This window comes from Megalobrama amblycephala, linkage group LG11 (genome assembly GCF_018812025.1).
Source record: "Megalobrama amblycephala isolate DHTTF-2021 linkage group LG11, ASM1881202v1, whole genome shotgun sequence".
Taxonomy (NCBI): Eukaryota; Metazoa; Chordata; class Actinopteri; order Cypriniformes; family Xenocyprididae; genus Megalobrama; species Megalobrama amblycephala.
Genome location: NC_063054.1, coordinates 11,768,853 through 11,785,495, shown reverse-complemented (window position 1 = coordinate 11,785,495; position 16,643 = coordinate 11,768,853). Strand labels below are relative to the sequence as shown.

General features: G+C 35.8%; 1 protein-coding gene across 2 annotated transcripts in view; it reads right to left on the bottom strand.

Moving 5' to 3' along the window:
• The window catches only part of gdf11 (growth differentiation factor 11), a 72,950-nt gene extending 58,337 nt beyond the window's left edge, over window positions 1-14,613 (bottom strand). For both annotated transcript variants that reach the window (XM_048206153.1, XM_048206154.1), the window contains exon 1: window positions 13,937-14,613. In XM_048206153.1, coding sequence (XP_048062110.1) covers window positions 13,937-14,354 — 418 coding nt within the window. In that variant the 5' untranslated portion in view covers window positions 14,355-14,613. The remainder of the gene's footprint in view (window positions 1-13,936) is intronic.
• Window positions 14,614-16,643: the final 2,030 nt, after the last annotated feature.

The following is a 16,643-nucleotide window of genomic DNA, read 5'->3' as shown; positions in this document are numbered from 1 at the left end:
GTGAAGTTCACAACGTAATTTCGGGAGGAGTGAACCCATCTAATCTTTAAATTAGTGAAACTCAAACATAATCTCAAGAGGAGGGAACCCTAATCTTTCAATTACATCCAGAGCATATAAGCAGCTACTCACCATGCTCTGGCATCAGTTGTTTCGATATCCCTCCACCTCCCCAACTCCACCACATAAATTAAGCATCTCATCTATCGTACTCCTCTTTCATGCAATAGTAGTCCCTGGGGGGTATATCCAAGCTCGAGTTGAAGCTGCTTCCTCGAGCCCCTCCACAGCGGACAGCAAGCCAAATGCGCTTAACCTTATTAGCTTAAAGTTTTTATGAGGAAACGAACTCGTGAAATTACTGCATTTATTTAGTTCAAGTGAGATGAGTAAAGAGCGTCTGTTGCATAAATCTGTCTTGTCTAAGCAACAGAAAACGTATTTTACTATGGGTAAAAAAGGAGACAAAGAAGGTCTGCACTCTAAAAGAGACTTTAATAGAAGTTCACAGGAGATAAGTCAACAAACGTTTCGGCTCTTCGCCTTCGTCAGTGTCACTGACGAAGGCAAAGAGCCGAAAACGTTTGTTGACTTATCTCCTGTGAACTTCTATTAAAGTCTCTTTTAGAGTGCAGACCTTCTTTGTCTCCTTAATTGAAATATAGGTCATTGCACCTTATTAGCTGGGAGAGGCGCGGTGAATGCTTTAATTGAACTATGGGTAAAAAAAAAAAAAAAAACTTAGGCTACCTATATTAAACTGTTTGTGCTACAGTTAAAAATGTAAATTAAATCGCAATCTTTTCACAGCCCTTGTTTTTATCTAAAAAGATGACTGATGGAAAGAAATAGTAAAGTAGCTATGTGATCATATAGATGGAGCAACTGATGTAGGTTAGTGAAAATATATGCTCAGAATTGAGAAATATTGAAATAAATTTATCACAGGGCAAACGTGTGAATGTTCACAAGGCATTTTATGCAGACAACTCTAATCATAGTTGTATATTTACAGGCATTATTTTAATTGTAAATGCATATGCACCATGAGTTCGTTAATCTATTCTAACCCATGCATGCATGCATTTAAATGCCATTGACTCATGTGATTATACTATATATCTTAGTTGTTTTTAAGTGATATAACAGATTCTATAAACAACTATAACAGCCAGAACACACCAAGCCGACGCCGACGAACTAGTGGCGACGAAAGCAGACTGCAGGGTTGGCTCACGTCGGCAGCGTCTGTGTCCAAAGTCGCCCTGACACACCAAACCGACGCTAAACAGCCAACGGCCAAGTAGCACATCCGTTCTGCGCCTGCTTGAGATGTAATGCCTTTCTGAACCAGCAGACGGCAGTAGCTGAACAGCCAATCAGAATGATCAGATGACCCGACGGACCGACGAGCTCCAACGCTGATTTAACATTTCGAATCGGCCGAAAAAAAGTCGACGAGGACCAACTTCAACCGACGGTGCGGAACACACTGAGAAAACTTAGTCAGCCGAACGAAGAAAAACTGCCCGACGGCCGACCGTCGGCTTGGTGTGTTCCTGCCTTAAGAGATCATTTTCAGCTTTCCCCGGCACTCTGCACTGGCATAAAGCGAAAGCAGAAGTGTATATGCGTACACTCACTGATCGAAAATCCAAAATGGCGGCCACGTGCAACTAGTCCATGATGTTAACATGAGCAGCATGATGCATGCGTGTACTACTGACGCAGGAGCCAGCCAATAATGAGCTGGCTCCGCAGCAGACTTCTTCCTGACAGTAAAAGCAGCAATATGTCACAAAAGTGCAGACTCCACAGGAAGACTGCAAGTGATTAGGGTGCCATTTGGGACAGGGCCCAGCTCTGTGTCACTCATCCACATTCTTAGCAATGAAGCATTGTCTGTGTTAAATTTATTGTTATACATGTGATAATATTGTCTTGATATAATGATATTATGATATATTTTCTTAGTTCAATTATCCATATTTTAGTAATTCATTTTTCAATTTCATGCCAGGGAAGTAAGAACAAGTCCTGTACAGTTTTATAAAATAAACCCACCCTCAAAATCCTTCCACCAAAAATGTTTTGTTTTGTTACAATGTTAGTTTTGCAGGAATGTTTAGCAGAATAGTTGCCAAGCACCACATATAGTAGTACTGATGTAGTTGTAACACAGGTGTGTTTATACAGTTTTTTTTTTTTTTTTACAACAGTTTTGAACACAGCTCAGCCATTTACAACCAAAAGCCAGAACTATACATTTTATAAAACGTGGAAAATTCTAGACTGTTGCTATTCTCTCTAAAAGAAGACATTCTGCAAAAATCACTCTAAGAACACAATGAACAGTCTTGAAAGAGGTGAGAAAACTCCCAAGGATAACTGCAAAAAACCCTACAAACTGTGAAAGTTTTTTTATGTGACCACTATCAGAAAAACACTGAACAAGAATGGTGTTCAGTAAGTCGGAGAAATGTTTTGTGGACAACTGCATTTTTTTTTTTTTTTTTTTTTTTTTTTTGATTGCTTTGGCACAGTTTTCACAAGCAATTGGTAAATTTTCAAAACTCTGAGTATTAATATCACAACAGATCAGCGCGTTTTTGTGATTTATGAGGACAAATTTGTATAATTTCATGGGTATTACACTGGTATTACGACATATACATGAAATAGGAGGACATTTCATTAGTCCTCATATTTAAAATAGCTTCAAAAACATACTAAACAATGTTTTATTAAAAATTTAAAAATACAGAATGTTTTCTGTGATGGGTAGGTTTAGGGGTAGGGGTAGTGTAGGGGGATAGAATGTACAGTTTGTACAGTATAAAAACCATTACGCTTATGGAATGTCCTTACTTTGATAGCAAAACAAACCTGTGTGTGTGTGTGTGTGTGTGTGTGTGTGTGTGTGTGTGTGTGTGTGTGTGTGTGTGTGTGTGTGTGTGTGTGTGTGTGTGTGTGTGTGTGTGTTTCAGGGAGCATTCAAAGGTTTGGAACTAAGTTATTTTTTTAAAGAAAACTGAAGTAGCATTTAATTTGTCAAAAATGCATTCAAAATATTGCCAGTACTTCAGTCTTCTAAAAAAAAAAAAAATCCTTGTGTTACATAATCCTTAAGAAAAAATTCTAATATACTGATTTCTTTTTTTAACACCATTAATATAGTTTTGCTGCTTAATAAAGTGTAGAAATGACAATTCCAGTTACCAAAGTACAAGTTTCAAGTCAAATTTTGGTTTTAAAATGACCAAACACATCTCTTTACTTTTGAGAGATGAAGGCTATGTCACTCCTGTCTCGAAAGAAACAATCTGGATCTAACCAAGATAAAAAAAAAAAAAAGAAAAAAGAAAAAAAAAATTAAGTGAATGGCACAGATCACAACAACATCTAGATACTAAACCAGAGTATCTAGTCTGAGAAACTGACTTATCAATTGTTCTCAGCTGGCAGCTTCATTAACTGAACAGCTTCATCTGCAACAGAGAAGAGAAGACTGATATGCTGGCCTTTTACAAGTTTCAAAGAAAAGGACACATTTTCCACTGTCAAAAAGAAGAAAAGAGTAGCATGTAAATTCTACTCTTCAATAAATATTGAGGTATTGTGGGAACTTCATGAAATATGAGATTCAAATTCTGCTGTAAAGCAGCTCTATAAAGAAAATAGAGTCATTACTCAACTCAAGTCAGTTTAGTGTTGGTTCAGTTCAGTTTAATAACTGAGTTCAATTTTGAAACAAGTTCAATTAAGCTAAAGCAGCTCTACAGATAATAGTTTTTATTCATCTTCAGCCAGTTCAATGTGTGTTATATTTCTCTTAATGTGTTTGAAATAAGCTCTTATCAACAAGTTCAGAAATTCTGTCAAAAGAGTGACAGAGACCATAGCAAACGTACAATACTGCCTGTCTCTTTGGATTATTCACACACACCCCAGTGGTCAGGAGGTTAGAGTTAAGCCCTGAAGATTGCTATCCCATTAAGGATATCTACATTGCCTTCTGATCTATTAAAGCTCCAGTCATAGTTGGTAAACTGTATTTTGATATATGCTGATTACAGATAGTTTGATGGTAAAGGCTGATGTTCAGGGTGGAAATTAATATGCTTTTAAAAACAAAAAAAAACATTATAAAGAATGACAATTAGTTATCTGGTTTCTATTACTGAATGATGGATGGGGGAGGGGATAAAAACAATTCAGAGATTTTAGACTTTAATTTACATTTAATATGAGGATTTTCTTTTGCAGGCAATGCTTGATGTGTATTTGTTCAATTTAAAACTATTCCAGTTGAACAATTAGATTATTCTTGAGTTATATGTCATGTGAAATTGTAAAGAAAACTGACACAAAGTACACATCTTAATGTTTAAATGATTGTATGTTAGACTTTTCTTTAAAATTCTGTAATGTTATCACCTGTTTTTGTTGTTGTTGTTATTGAGTGGTATAGCTAGGTCAAAATTATTATACATTTTGTAATTTACATGAATTATATTCATATTTTCTTTTCATAATTTTCCAAATATCAACTAAACACATCAGGGGATGTGTGTGCTAGAGAGCTCAGAGTCTGGATGAATGTGGCTCAAGGGTATCCCTGTGCACCTCTGCAAATTAATCATTCTGACACATTCACGACCCTTCTAATAAGACAGGGGCCACAGAGCTCCCCACCCCACCATCCCAGCCTATGCCGCCTCGCTCCTTCTTTGTTTGGCCCCCTTATCCCAAGAGATCGGAGAGCAGAAGTGGGGGAGGACATGGGACAGAGGAATGGTGTGTGTTGGGAAAATTGGGGGTACAGACCGCAAGTGACACCCTCATTCAGAATGCTCCTGGGGGACAGAGCCAGGCACAAGACTCCTATCACAGTTTTAGCAGCGCAGCCCCCCACGCTGAACAAAAGCATGTCGTACATGCTCCCCATAATAATGGGGTATTTAGCTAGTGTACTAAAAGTGTAAAAGTGCCTATTGTAAACAAGAACAATAATAAAATATATACAAATGTGCAGATATGAGCTTGATTATGAGCATGCTCATGCAGAATTTAGGGACGCATTGGAGCCAACAGGATCAAGAAACAGTGATTAAGGTAATTAAGAGCACCGTTTTATAGTTATAAAAACTACATGCACACACATGTGGGGAGAAGAGAAAAACTGGCTTGACACAGGTCAATTTCTGAAATTCAAAATCAAATCCACAACAGCAGTATAAACAGACAATATCTTGACAGATGGCTGATCCATAGGCTCCAAAAAACTATGCAAATCTTGCAGATTTGTCACAATAAAAATGGTAAGAGCACTGAGCAGACTAGAGTTTCCCTTAACTATAACCATTTCCCTAACCATCACATACAACAGTAGTCAGTTTTATTTTGTACAGTACTTTTTTCTATGTATATTACTTAAAAGCAGCTTTAAAGTAAAAAAGAAAAAAAAATTGCACTTGTATACAACAGCTACATTTAGTTTTAGTTTTAGATGTTAACTGATTTATTTGAATGATTTATTAAACTGAGCCATCTGAGCAATATGGGTACCATTCTATAACCTAGATGTATTTAGTGTTGACAAAAAAAAAAACATTAAAATGTGCCCACAAACATTTATTATTATTATTATTATTATGCAACTTTATCAATAAAAACACATACAATCTATTAAATCCTATCAATTTTGTTTACTCACAAATGTAGAAATAATATAGTTTGTTTTATGCATAACTCTAAATAATCTAAAAATGAATTAACTGATAAGTCTAAAGCTGTCACATTTGTGTGTGCCTCCATTTCAGTTTCCATCTCAAAAAAGAACATCTGAGCCATAACCTTTTTGGTTCCCCTTTGGCTCACAGATCATTGTTGTGGCCTAATTTTAAATGGCAATCTGTCCAAATAAATAATTCATGAAATGAATTAATTTATATTCATGTTTGCTGACATTATTTTTCTTTTTGGCACCGAAAATGAGATGACTGACAATGAAAAAGGGGGCATCTTCTGACCTCTGTGCTCCTTGTATTCTGTCTGTATATCCCATATGTGATGGTGCATATTTTGCTGATATTACTTAAAAGATATGCTCAGTATTGTTGAATTACCTCAGCCATAAAATGTTTTTTTTTTTATAACAACAACAATAATAATAATAATAGTTGTTATTCACATTCACATCTTCATGAACAGAACAATGGAATGAGAAATTCTTAAACTTGCTTTTCACACTTAAAATGGTTTTCCACAGCACACTGTAAATCCTTGGTTTGTCCAGGGTTTGCTTTATAGATCCAGTATAACGTTCTTATTTGCCATCATGGTCTCATTGTACGAATAAATATGTAACATTTTCAGGTGTAAAACTTAAATTTTTGTACGTTTCGATAGATGCTGAAACGTACAATATGGACGTACTGACAACATTTAAACATAAACATTATGACGTATTTACAGTTAAATAAACAAAATATTTACAAATCTTTTAAATCATAAAGGTATTTGTCTAATTGCCCTTTTACCATTTTATAGATAAATTGTAGATCCCTTAACCCTACCTCTAAATCTAAACATAACCATTTTATGTAAAAAGAATATATAAAATGTAATGGACAGAAATGTGTAGGAAAATGACACTTTTAGTAACAGTATAGCATTAAAAAGATATTTTCAGCCTCTAATCCCACTCCTACCTCTAAACTTACCCATAACCATTCCTTTAAAATATTTAGTTATGTAGAAAAACATAACAGACAGATAAGTTGAATTACAATAATTTATTTATTGCAAAAATGTCAAAAGCAGTACCAAAAGTAGTTCAAATGATAATGTGTTGCAGTCGCAGTCCTTTCTGGCGGAATAAAATTTTTTGTATGCAGTACTGAGCAGGAGTTAAGTTATTAATGACTGAAAATCCTGATCCACTCTGTGAAATCACACATTTCTCATTCAAACGCACATCACCCAAAACACGGTACGTTGCAATCTGCAACAAAGCAGATGAGAGCCAATGAGCGTTTGATATCACTTGCGTAAAACGTGTTGTAAAGCTTCCAGGGGCGTCAATTTCACCGCGTCTCTCGTGCCTCCCTTGAGGTCATAGAGAATTAACAGAGCCTCTAAAGCAGTGGGTTTTGTGGGGGGTAATAGAGAATGAATGGGGAAAAGTCACGTGAGAGGAGGCAATGCCTCCATCGTGCTATGATTGGATATGATTGGTTTGTGTGATAAATCCCATCTCTTCCATCTCTCCCATCTCATCCCACTATATAAGTCGTTATTTTGTTTTTTTGGCACACCAAAAACATTCTCATCAATTTATTAAATATGTTTTTAGTACATTAATGGATCTTGAGAGAGGAAATGTCATTGCTGGCAACAAAAATATCTTAATTTGTGTTCCGAAGATGAATGAAGGTCTTACGGGTGTGGATCAGCATGAGGGTGAGTAATAAATGACATTATTTTCATTTTTGGGTGAACTAACCGTTTAAGCAGGAAAAACACCACAAATATTTTTTTCCATATCATATTGTGTACCATAAATTGTTACTGCCTTTAGTTATTATTTTGGAATAAATGTTAAAATGCTTAAAATACTAACTTGAGAAGTTTGACTTGGTTTTAATAAATAGATCATTAATTACATTAATGTAAATACAAAATAGAATTGTATTTGGTTTCTTTTTTTCCTTTTTGATGTAATGTACATTTAACGAGGAAAATGTGACAACGTTAAGAGTAACGGACATGAATTTACATTTGATTTATAAAAAATAAAAAATAAATAAAACTGTGAGGACATTGTTTGCCTTCTGCATGCCACTGAATAGCACACATTTATCCATCAGTAAACATTAGTAGCAAAAATGATGACACACCAATCAGAATCTCGGGATAATATAAACAGGAGCACAGGTGATTGTGCTTTAGAAATTGCATCCTAGAATCACTGACAGGGTTTTATACTATACAGTATAATTACAGTACACAGTAACAGCAAATTTCACTATTCTGTGTCCAGTAAACTGTAGCACATGTACACCCTCAAATTCATGATTTTCAAAGAAAGTCTTTTGTCAGAAGACCAAGAAACTGCTATAGTACATATTGCAATGAAATTTGGCCAAAGGTGCAGAGGACGGCAAATTCATTTCTTTATTTATGTATTACTGTAATTGACAGTATTCTGTACTGTGTTGTATACACAGTTCACAAAGTTCACAGTTCACAAAGATAAAAAAGTTCATATTTTTTTTTTATTTTTTTTACTTTTCTTCTCTTGTAAGATCAACTACTTCATCTACCTTCATCTAAGATCACTTTACAGTGGTGAAATGAAACTAAATTTTCCTAAAGCTTGTTGCATTTTATTCTATCTGCACTCATTCATTTATGATGTATACTGTAATAGACACTGAGCTGCCAAATTATTCTTGAATCCTAATAAAATGGTATTTTTGTTACAGTGTTATGAATTGATCTCACTAGTGATCACTGGGCAGGAAAGTAGTCTGTGCATTTGCAGGTTTTATGTGTCATCTGAGGTCAAAGTTTGATTTTGACATAAGTGAATAATATTTGAATTGAAGTTTGAGGTTTGTACAAGTTGGTGTGTAGTCACAAGATTGTTTATAGTTGTGAGAAAATGGTGAATTGTTTCATGAATCGTGTGCTAGCAATCGAGAAAACCTGTAAACGATTACATAAATGCTATTCATTTTAAGGGTTTAAAGTGTGGTCTTGTGGAACATTATGTAATCTTTTGAAACGAGTTTGCAGAAGAAGTCACAGAACAGAGCAAAATGTTATCATTTCATATAAAGTAGATGAGTAAACTGCTTAATAAATGGGACTGAAAACATAATGTCACTGATATGACAATTGAATGAAATAGAATTAATATATTAATACCACAATTTTAATACTGATAAATAAGGATTTGTACACATTTGTATGTCTAAACATTGTTCATAGGTAAAGAATTTATGCTTTAGTACTGTCAATACGTCAATATTATATTTCAGTGTGTGAGAAAATGTAAGTAAATGTATGTGTGTGTGGTAGAACTACACTTTATGTAAAAATACTCACAAAAACTACTGAGATCAGGCATTTGCATATTTCTATGCATGTCAGTATCACTGACTGGATGAACAAAGCACACAGCCTGTTTATAGGCATTAAATTCAATTAATGCATGTTCATCACTGTTTGATATTTTTATTTTTTAAATAGAAGATGTGAAAGTTTCTGTGACTGTACAAAGTGCATTATTATTTAATGGTGCAAGTGTTGTTCAGATTATGATTGGTTGTTCATTGCTAAACAACTGGTAATTACTTCTAATACCACATTGTTTCACACACATAAACCTCTGGCACCAGTAGAGTGCAATAGTATTTTTCCCATTCATTTTTTGAAGGATTTTTAAACAGTCTTTGTTAGAGTGTTATAAGCCACGAACCAAACCATCCAGGGCTGTGTTTACCAAAAGCATCATAAGCCTAAGTTGATCGTAGAACCACTGCCACCAATGGAGCTACGATCAACTTAGGCTTACAATGTTTTTGGGAAACAATGCCCAGAAAGGAGATGAATCACAAAATTATAAACTTTGATTGAAGCAACACAAAAAAAAACATTTGGAAATTGGAAACAATGCACAAAACAATGGTGAAATAATAAACTATTAATTGATGTTGAATATAGAAAAATATTAAGAAAAATATATTTTACTATCAGTCCAAAATATTACGTATACAATTATTTAAGTAGTTTAAAAGCATTGGTAAACTGACTTTACCTCATTTGCAGTATTTAATGGGAGTGGGGGAGTGAAACATTGCTTTACTGCAGCAACATGAGTTCTTAATATCTTTCTGCTGGGCTCATAATGGTTGATAAGGGTAAGCCAGATGGGTTTTTGTGCTTGATTACTTTCCCGTCTTTTATTAATTTGCATAACTCATCCACGTTAGTACTCAACAATGTCAGCATGTTCAGTCATTTCCTTCTAACAGTTTCCCTCCATTGCCAGTCACCTGTCTACCTTGATTAATTATCCACTCTATTAGTGAGAGGTAAGAAATTTTAATTCTTTACCACAGCCTCATAACCATGATCTTGATCCAAGATCTTGGTTTCTTTAAAAGAGGCTGAGTGTTTTATAAATTCCCAAGTAGACTGTTAATAACAGCTTCAATTTTTATTTTTAGTATTTACTATTTAACCGCATATTTAAACACATTCCTGGAAAGTCTGCAGTTTATGGATACTCTCTGTGGACTATGATTGCTGGTTGCAAATTACCAGACAATACCCAAAAGGCAAGAGAAATGTATAGTGAAATATACAGCAAAAGCATTTCTCAAAATGTCTATGTAATAGTGCCTCAATTTCATCACCATCAAATGATATACCACATTCAGGTGTATTATGTTCTGTGTGCAACCTTTAAATCTTGTCTTTTAATGTAGTTTTACTGATGGAAAGACAGATACAGCATAAGATTGATATACTGAGATTATACTCACTCAGGCATAACATTTCTGACTCTAAGGAGAGCTTTACAACATAGTCCTTAAATATTTTAATTGTGTTACATAATACTACACAAGTTTTGAGTTGTCAATAATATATGTATAATATTTTTTACTTTAAGGAGCTGTATTTATTATGTTCAATATACTGTTTTATTTGTTGCTTGTGATGACTTCAGTACCTGCTTGTCTGGGTCTGGAATTGCTCCAGTAGGGGAGTAGAAGCATTGAACCGTGGGAAGAGGAAAGAGAATGAATGAAAGAAAGAGAGGCATTCTTGAGAGAGCAGTGAAATTGTACCCAGGGTATAATGGACTTCAGTTCCATTGAATGTTTATTAGCCCCCCAAAAATGGACTACATGTAGTGTTATTTCTACAGCACTTTAACTTCACTTTTTATGTAATGTTTACAAAACAGGAAAGGAAAAGTTTTCAACATGAGCTTTTCTTCCTTTATTCTATTCCTCTTTCATCCTCTCAGATGAACAGGAAAAGTAGTCTCAGACACAGGTGTTCACACGGTTAATTAATACTAAAAAACTTCCCACACACTTCCCATTGATCAGAGGATGGTCGGACAACCGTCTTGTCTTTTTAGCATTCTCTCTCCTAATGTTTATGGTTCCTGCACCTTCAGGAAATTACCCTTTTATAGGGTCAACACAATAAAAGACCTTTGGGTTTTTTTTCTAGTTGGGAGTGGTTAGTGGGTTAGTGTTTTTGAATGTGTGTGTGTATATAAGTCTGTATTTGACTTTGTGTGTGAGAGCAAATGAGAAATTTTAGGTGGGGGAGGCAGCATTTGGTAGTGTTGTTTAATCTCCTACCCATCCTATTTGACATTTTAGGTGGGGGTAGTAGTGTTTAATCTACTAGTTCTCTTTTGCGGTCAAAGAAAAAGACCTGAAGAGGTTAATTGGCTCCTCATCCAATATATCACATTGCTGTGAACTCTCTGACCCTTCTTGTCAATAGGAGGCCTTTTCCTCTCTGACTTGATGAATGTGTTTCTTTGGGAGTGTACTACAGAGTAAAATTTTTGAGGAACAAAAAGAGACGTTATGGAAATTTAAATTTAAATTTAAATTTTATTTCTCTGGTCATCCTTTTATAACATCCAAGCCATTAGCAGAGTATAGTGACCACTGTTTGGAAATGTATTCTAGCACACTGCAATAAGTTAAACAAGTCAGTGAAATCAATGTCAAAGGGAGGTTGGTGGGTGATTGTGTGGGAGGGGGGTTGAGGGTGTAAGCCGACAAATTACTGACAAAAAACAAAAACCACTGACTGTTAAGAAAGCACACTGACAAGGGAGGAAGTTCTGGTCTATATAGACAGGAGACAAATGACTGTACACAGTCAAATTTGGAACAGAGGCAGAGCAAAACCTACCTGTGCAACATCTAAACACAATATCCACCACAATATCTGACACCTAAAATATAAGCTGGTAACAGTGGGAAAATCTTATTTTAATGCATGGCACTTTTCATTTAACTTAATAGAGCAGCAATGTTTTGAGTACAGTGGCTAATTCACAATTGAATATTGTAAATTTGATCTTCATATGGACTATTTTATTAATCACTTATTTTTTGGTGGTTTGAGTGCATGTGTTTTAAACAAAGTGAATGGGAGACGATCAAAAATACAATGATGGTAGAGGGAAGCAGAAGAAACAAAGATTGCTGAAAAATAATGAAAAAGGAGAACGTAAAGATAAACTGAAAAAAAAACTGCAAGGAAGCAAAATTGTAAATTCAAAACTGGGAAGATTAAAGTAATGGTTTAACTTGTATGATATTTAATTTAACCTTTAACAAATACAAAGTGAAAACAAATATTTTGGTATTTTCCATTCATATCCTACTCATCCAATCATTTTGAGTAATTAAAATGATTAAAGTATATTTTAGAAATGTAAGATCTTTTTAAAGATGACATTATTCTAAATAGAGCTATGATTAGAAATGTATAATCTCTGTAGGACATCAAAAGAAGTTGAAAGGTAAAAGGAATTTTAAATACTTTATAACTCTAATAGTTCCTATTGAGATTTCCTTGAATTCATCAGTAAACATTATTCCAACACAACAAGGCTACTGTTAAAGATTGCACTACAATATCCAATAAGAATCCATTGGATAAACTAAAAATGACTTTTTTTTTAAACAGGATGCAAAACAAAAAGAACAGAAAGATGACTGGAACTACAAGAAACTTATATAAGACCTTAAAATGTAAGTTAAAATTTATAAAAGTAAGCACTTGTTGTTAAATACATGAGCAAATGCACTCATTGAACCATCCTGGTATAAGTGACTAATAAGTCAGTTTTTCATGCTGCTCTCATATATTGCACCGCTACAACAATAATCTCGGACAACAAAAAAGCTATTTATAAAAGGCATCCATGAGCTTTGCAGCCGTTAAATGATCATTTATGTGATTCGTCCCCTGAATGTCAAGCGTGTTCATTGTGCTAGCGGGAACGTGGGCTGTGTGACAATCAACGCAGAGGTTAGTTAGGGGAACACAAACCTATCTTTGTTCACTCTGGTCAGAAAAAAAACGGATTATTTGCTCGGCTTTTCATCTGCCTTGTGCGGAATACATTATGTGTGTAAATGTTGTTGAACCCCGGCTATTCTCAGCGGAAAGGTCACACACTCCCCTCGACCCAAACTCCTCCACGGGCTTTGTGTCCCCAGTGAGGTGAAAAAAACGGGCTATGCCTATAAACTTCACATTTAAAAGGCAAGTGCAGTCGTAAGGCACTGCTGCTTCTTTAGGGGAAACAATAGTATTTGGGGACATTTTTTCTAGCAGAGTCTAATGGTGAAAACCTGCTTGTGGATGGCGGTTTTGACACAACTGCTTTTAAAGCGCATCATTTATATTAATGCAAATTTCTAATTAATCATCTGCTGAAAAACTGCTCGTTATTTTTAACATAGGCTAGTATAATGTGTTCGAAGCCACATTCTGCGCATCTGCCTGTCATGTCTTAAATTACGTTGTCATTATTGAATTATTACACGGGCCCAACCAAGTGAAGACAGCTATCATTGTAGGCTAATGTGTAAAAATCTTTGTGTAAATAATAAAATACTAAAAATATTTAGACATAGGCTACTTTTGCATTTTATTTTTTTAATGCATGCTTTCTTGACCACCCTTACGCTGTCGCTTATAGTACCACACTTAATTAAATAAAAGACACTTTGACATTACTTTTAAATAGTTGCGTAAATGTGTTTGAATGAAGTAAAGAACACTGGGGGTGAGGGTGCTTTCTATTAAACGATCATAAGCTTAAGTGGTATAACTTATTAACAACTGAACAAATTAGAAAAGTTTTGTAACTCACGCTCTGAAGCCATGGTGATGACAGACTCGGTGGTGGCGTGATACTCATCGGCGTCCATGAAATCCTCTAGGGAGGATGCGTCCCCCTGGAAGTCATGATGGTCCAGGAGCTGTTGCAGCGGAGGTGCTTTGGGAAGAAGCTGATTAACCACCTCTCTGCTAATGTTGGGCGCTTGCTTTAAGCGCAGTTTGCTAAGGATTTGTGATTTGATTGTTTCCAGCCGTAAGACTTTACTCTGTTCTCTCCAAACGCACGCGGAACACTCAGGAGAGTCCACATCCTCCACATCAAAAAGAGAGACGCCAGCATCCGAGGACATCTCGCTCACTGGGGCCAGAAAGAGGTCCGGCTCATCGCTCCCGGACAGTCCCAAAGAGATAAGAACCGTTAAGCACAATAAAAAGTTATACTTTGTCATGATGTTAAATGGTCAGGACCAAAGGTTTTCCTCTTGGCTTTGCAAGATACTGTTGTTCTTATCTTGAGAAATTTTATTCGAGCAACGAATTAGCTATCTAAAAAGGAATAAAGACGTTTTTCAGCAGATATATTCCATTTTATACGCACAAAGCGACGGCTATAATCGGACTCTTTAAAGAACGTCCCTTAATGCATTTCAGTTTGTGTTTTCAAATCCTTTTATCAGCTACCTGCTTCACTGTTGATACTTAAGCATGTCTTTTTCAACTGTACAAATGCGTCTAAAAGCCTCCTTTATATACCACTGCTGCCTAGTGGCGTAATCCGTCTCTATTGGCTAACATTTCAACAAAAGGCTCACAGGTTTGTCACTTGAGAGAGAGAGAGAGAGAGAGAGAGAGAGAGAGAGAGAGAGAGAGAGAGTTTTTTACTGCTGTTTGAGTTTAGACAAGCTTTATAAATGAACATAGCTTTTCATTGCATATAGTAGCATATCCTTTAACTCTAATTTAATCAATGTGTTCCCTTGTGTAAAGAGCGCTATTTTGAAGTAGGGACCACACTCCGATATGTTAGGTCTTGGAGGCTATTACTATTTCTCAAATAACTTTAAGTAACTTTTCAATGCGTCTGGGCATTTTGAGGCCCTTACATTCTCAAAAACTCTTTGCACACACCCCAGAATCATTGGACATTAGGGCACAAGGGCGTGGCTCTACAGCGCCCCCTAAAATCCAGCTCAAAAACTTTTTTCATACGTGCTTGCATTTAAAGGTGCAATATGTAATATTTTTGCAGTAAAATATCCAAAAACCACTAGGCCAGTGTTATATATTTTGTTCACTTGAGTACTTACAATATCCCAAATGTTTCCAACTATTTGTAAATCGTGAGAAAATTGCCATTTTAACCAAGGCTCCAGGACGTGTAAGGAGTCACCTGTCAATTGCGTCATACCCGCGTTACCCTCGGTTTCCGGTTTCATTTTGTAGAAACCATGGAAACACCAAAGACGCTTTAATATATTACATGTTTTAATAGAAAAGGGAATATCTGTTTTGATATATTTATAGGCAGAAAACGAATTGTTATATATAGCTCAACACGTTTAGGCTTATTGTTTAAATCAATTTTCTTGGTTTTTTTGAGTACCATGCTTTACCATGCCTCAGAGAAAAACACTATTTTTAAGTAGCTAACATATTATAATCAGATGCAGCTTTATTTTTATTAACAGTAATACATAATTTTCTCCATCATACAATACATTTTAAAATTAATTGCATGCCATTTATCAACACAAGCCATCCAGCATTTAATATGATATTCTAAAATCGATCTAGCTTACTGCAGTGTGCAACAGTGTCTCACAGCAGCTGTTGAGCGAATTATATCTAATATAATAAACAGAGCTGCGTTACCTCATACTCATGACCAGAAAAGCAGAAGCGGCGACTGTGTCATAATGAAAGTTCCGCTGCTCGTGAGGCGTGTGTTGCGCAATCGCTCCAGCGGCCTCGTTCAGCTCCCACAACACTCGGTCCTGCTCTGCTTCATACTACAGTAACGTTAATAATCGCATCCATGGACATGATTTCTTCCCGACTCCAATCCCTATTCTTTTGCACCGGCCATTGAGATGGAGACCACATGTCCCAAGATTCTGCTCTCAAACTTGGCGTCATCAAGCTACCCCTTTGTTTTGAATAGGCTTCTAGCGACCTCTAGCGGACAAAATTATTACATATTGCACCTTTAAATGTACAAAACTCATGTATAGTTTCTATTGAACCAAACAACTTTCAGTTGTTCTTCTAGAATACTGAAGTCTGATTGGCATAAGGACATTGCATTGCAATAGGTTCGTTTTAAATGCGCCTCGCCTAGTCTGTAATGGATTAATTGCACTGAGCCTCGTAACGCACATCCGGTTTGAAATAATACAGCTCAGTGTCATGATCACCAGTTGGAGTGCCCTAGTTAGCCATTAGAGGGACTATTTCTCAGACTTCAATTCCCATAACCCACTTCCTGGACTTATTATCCCGTCATTGCACTCAGCTGTTTTGTGTTTGTTCATTAGTGTCTGTCTATTTATACCAGGTTAGTTTCTGCTTTTGTTATTGTGGTTTCATTTATGGTCACCGGCTTCTGTTTGTGTTTTTCTTGTTTTTGTATGGACTGTTCTGTGGATTTTGACCCTTGCCTGTTTCTGGATTACATTTTTGGATTAAAGCTGCATTTGGATCTTACCTTCTTGTCTCTGTGCCATTACGTGACACTCAGT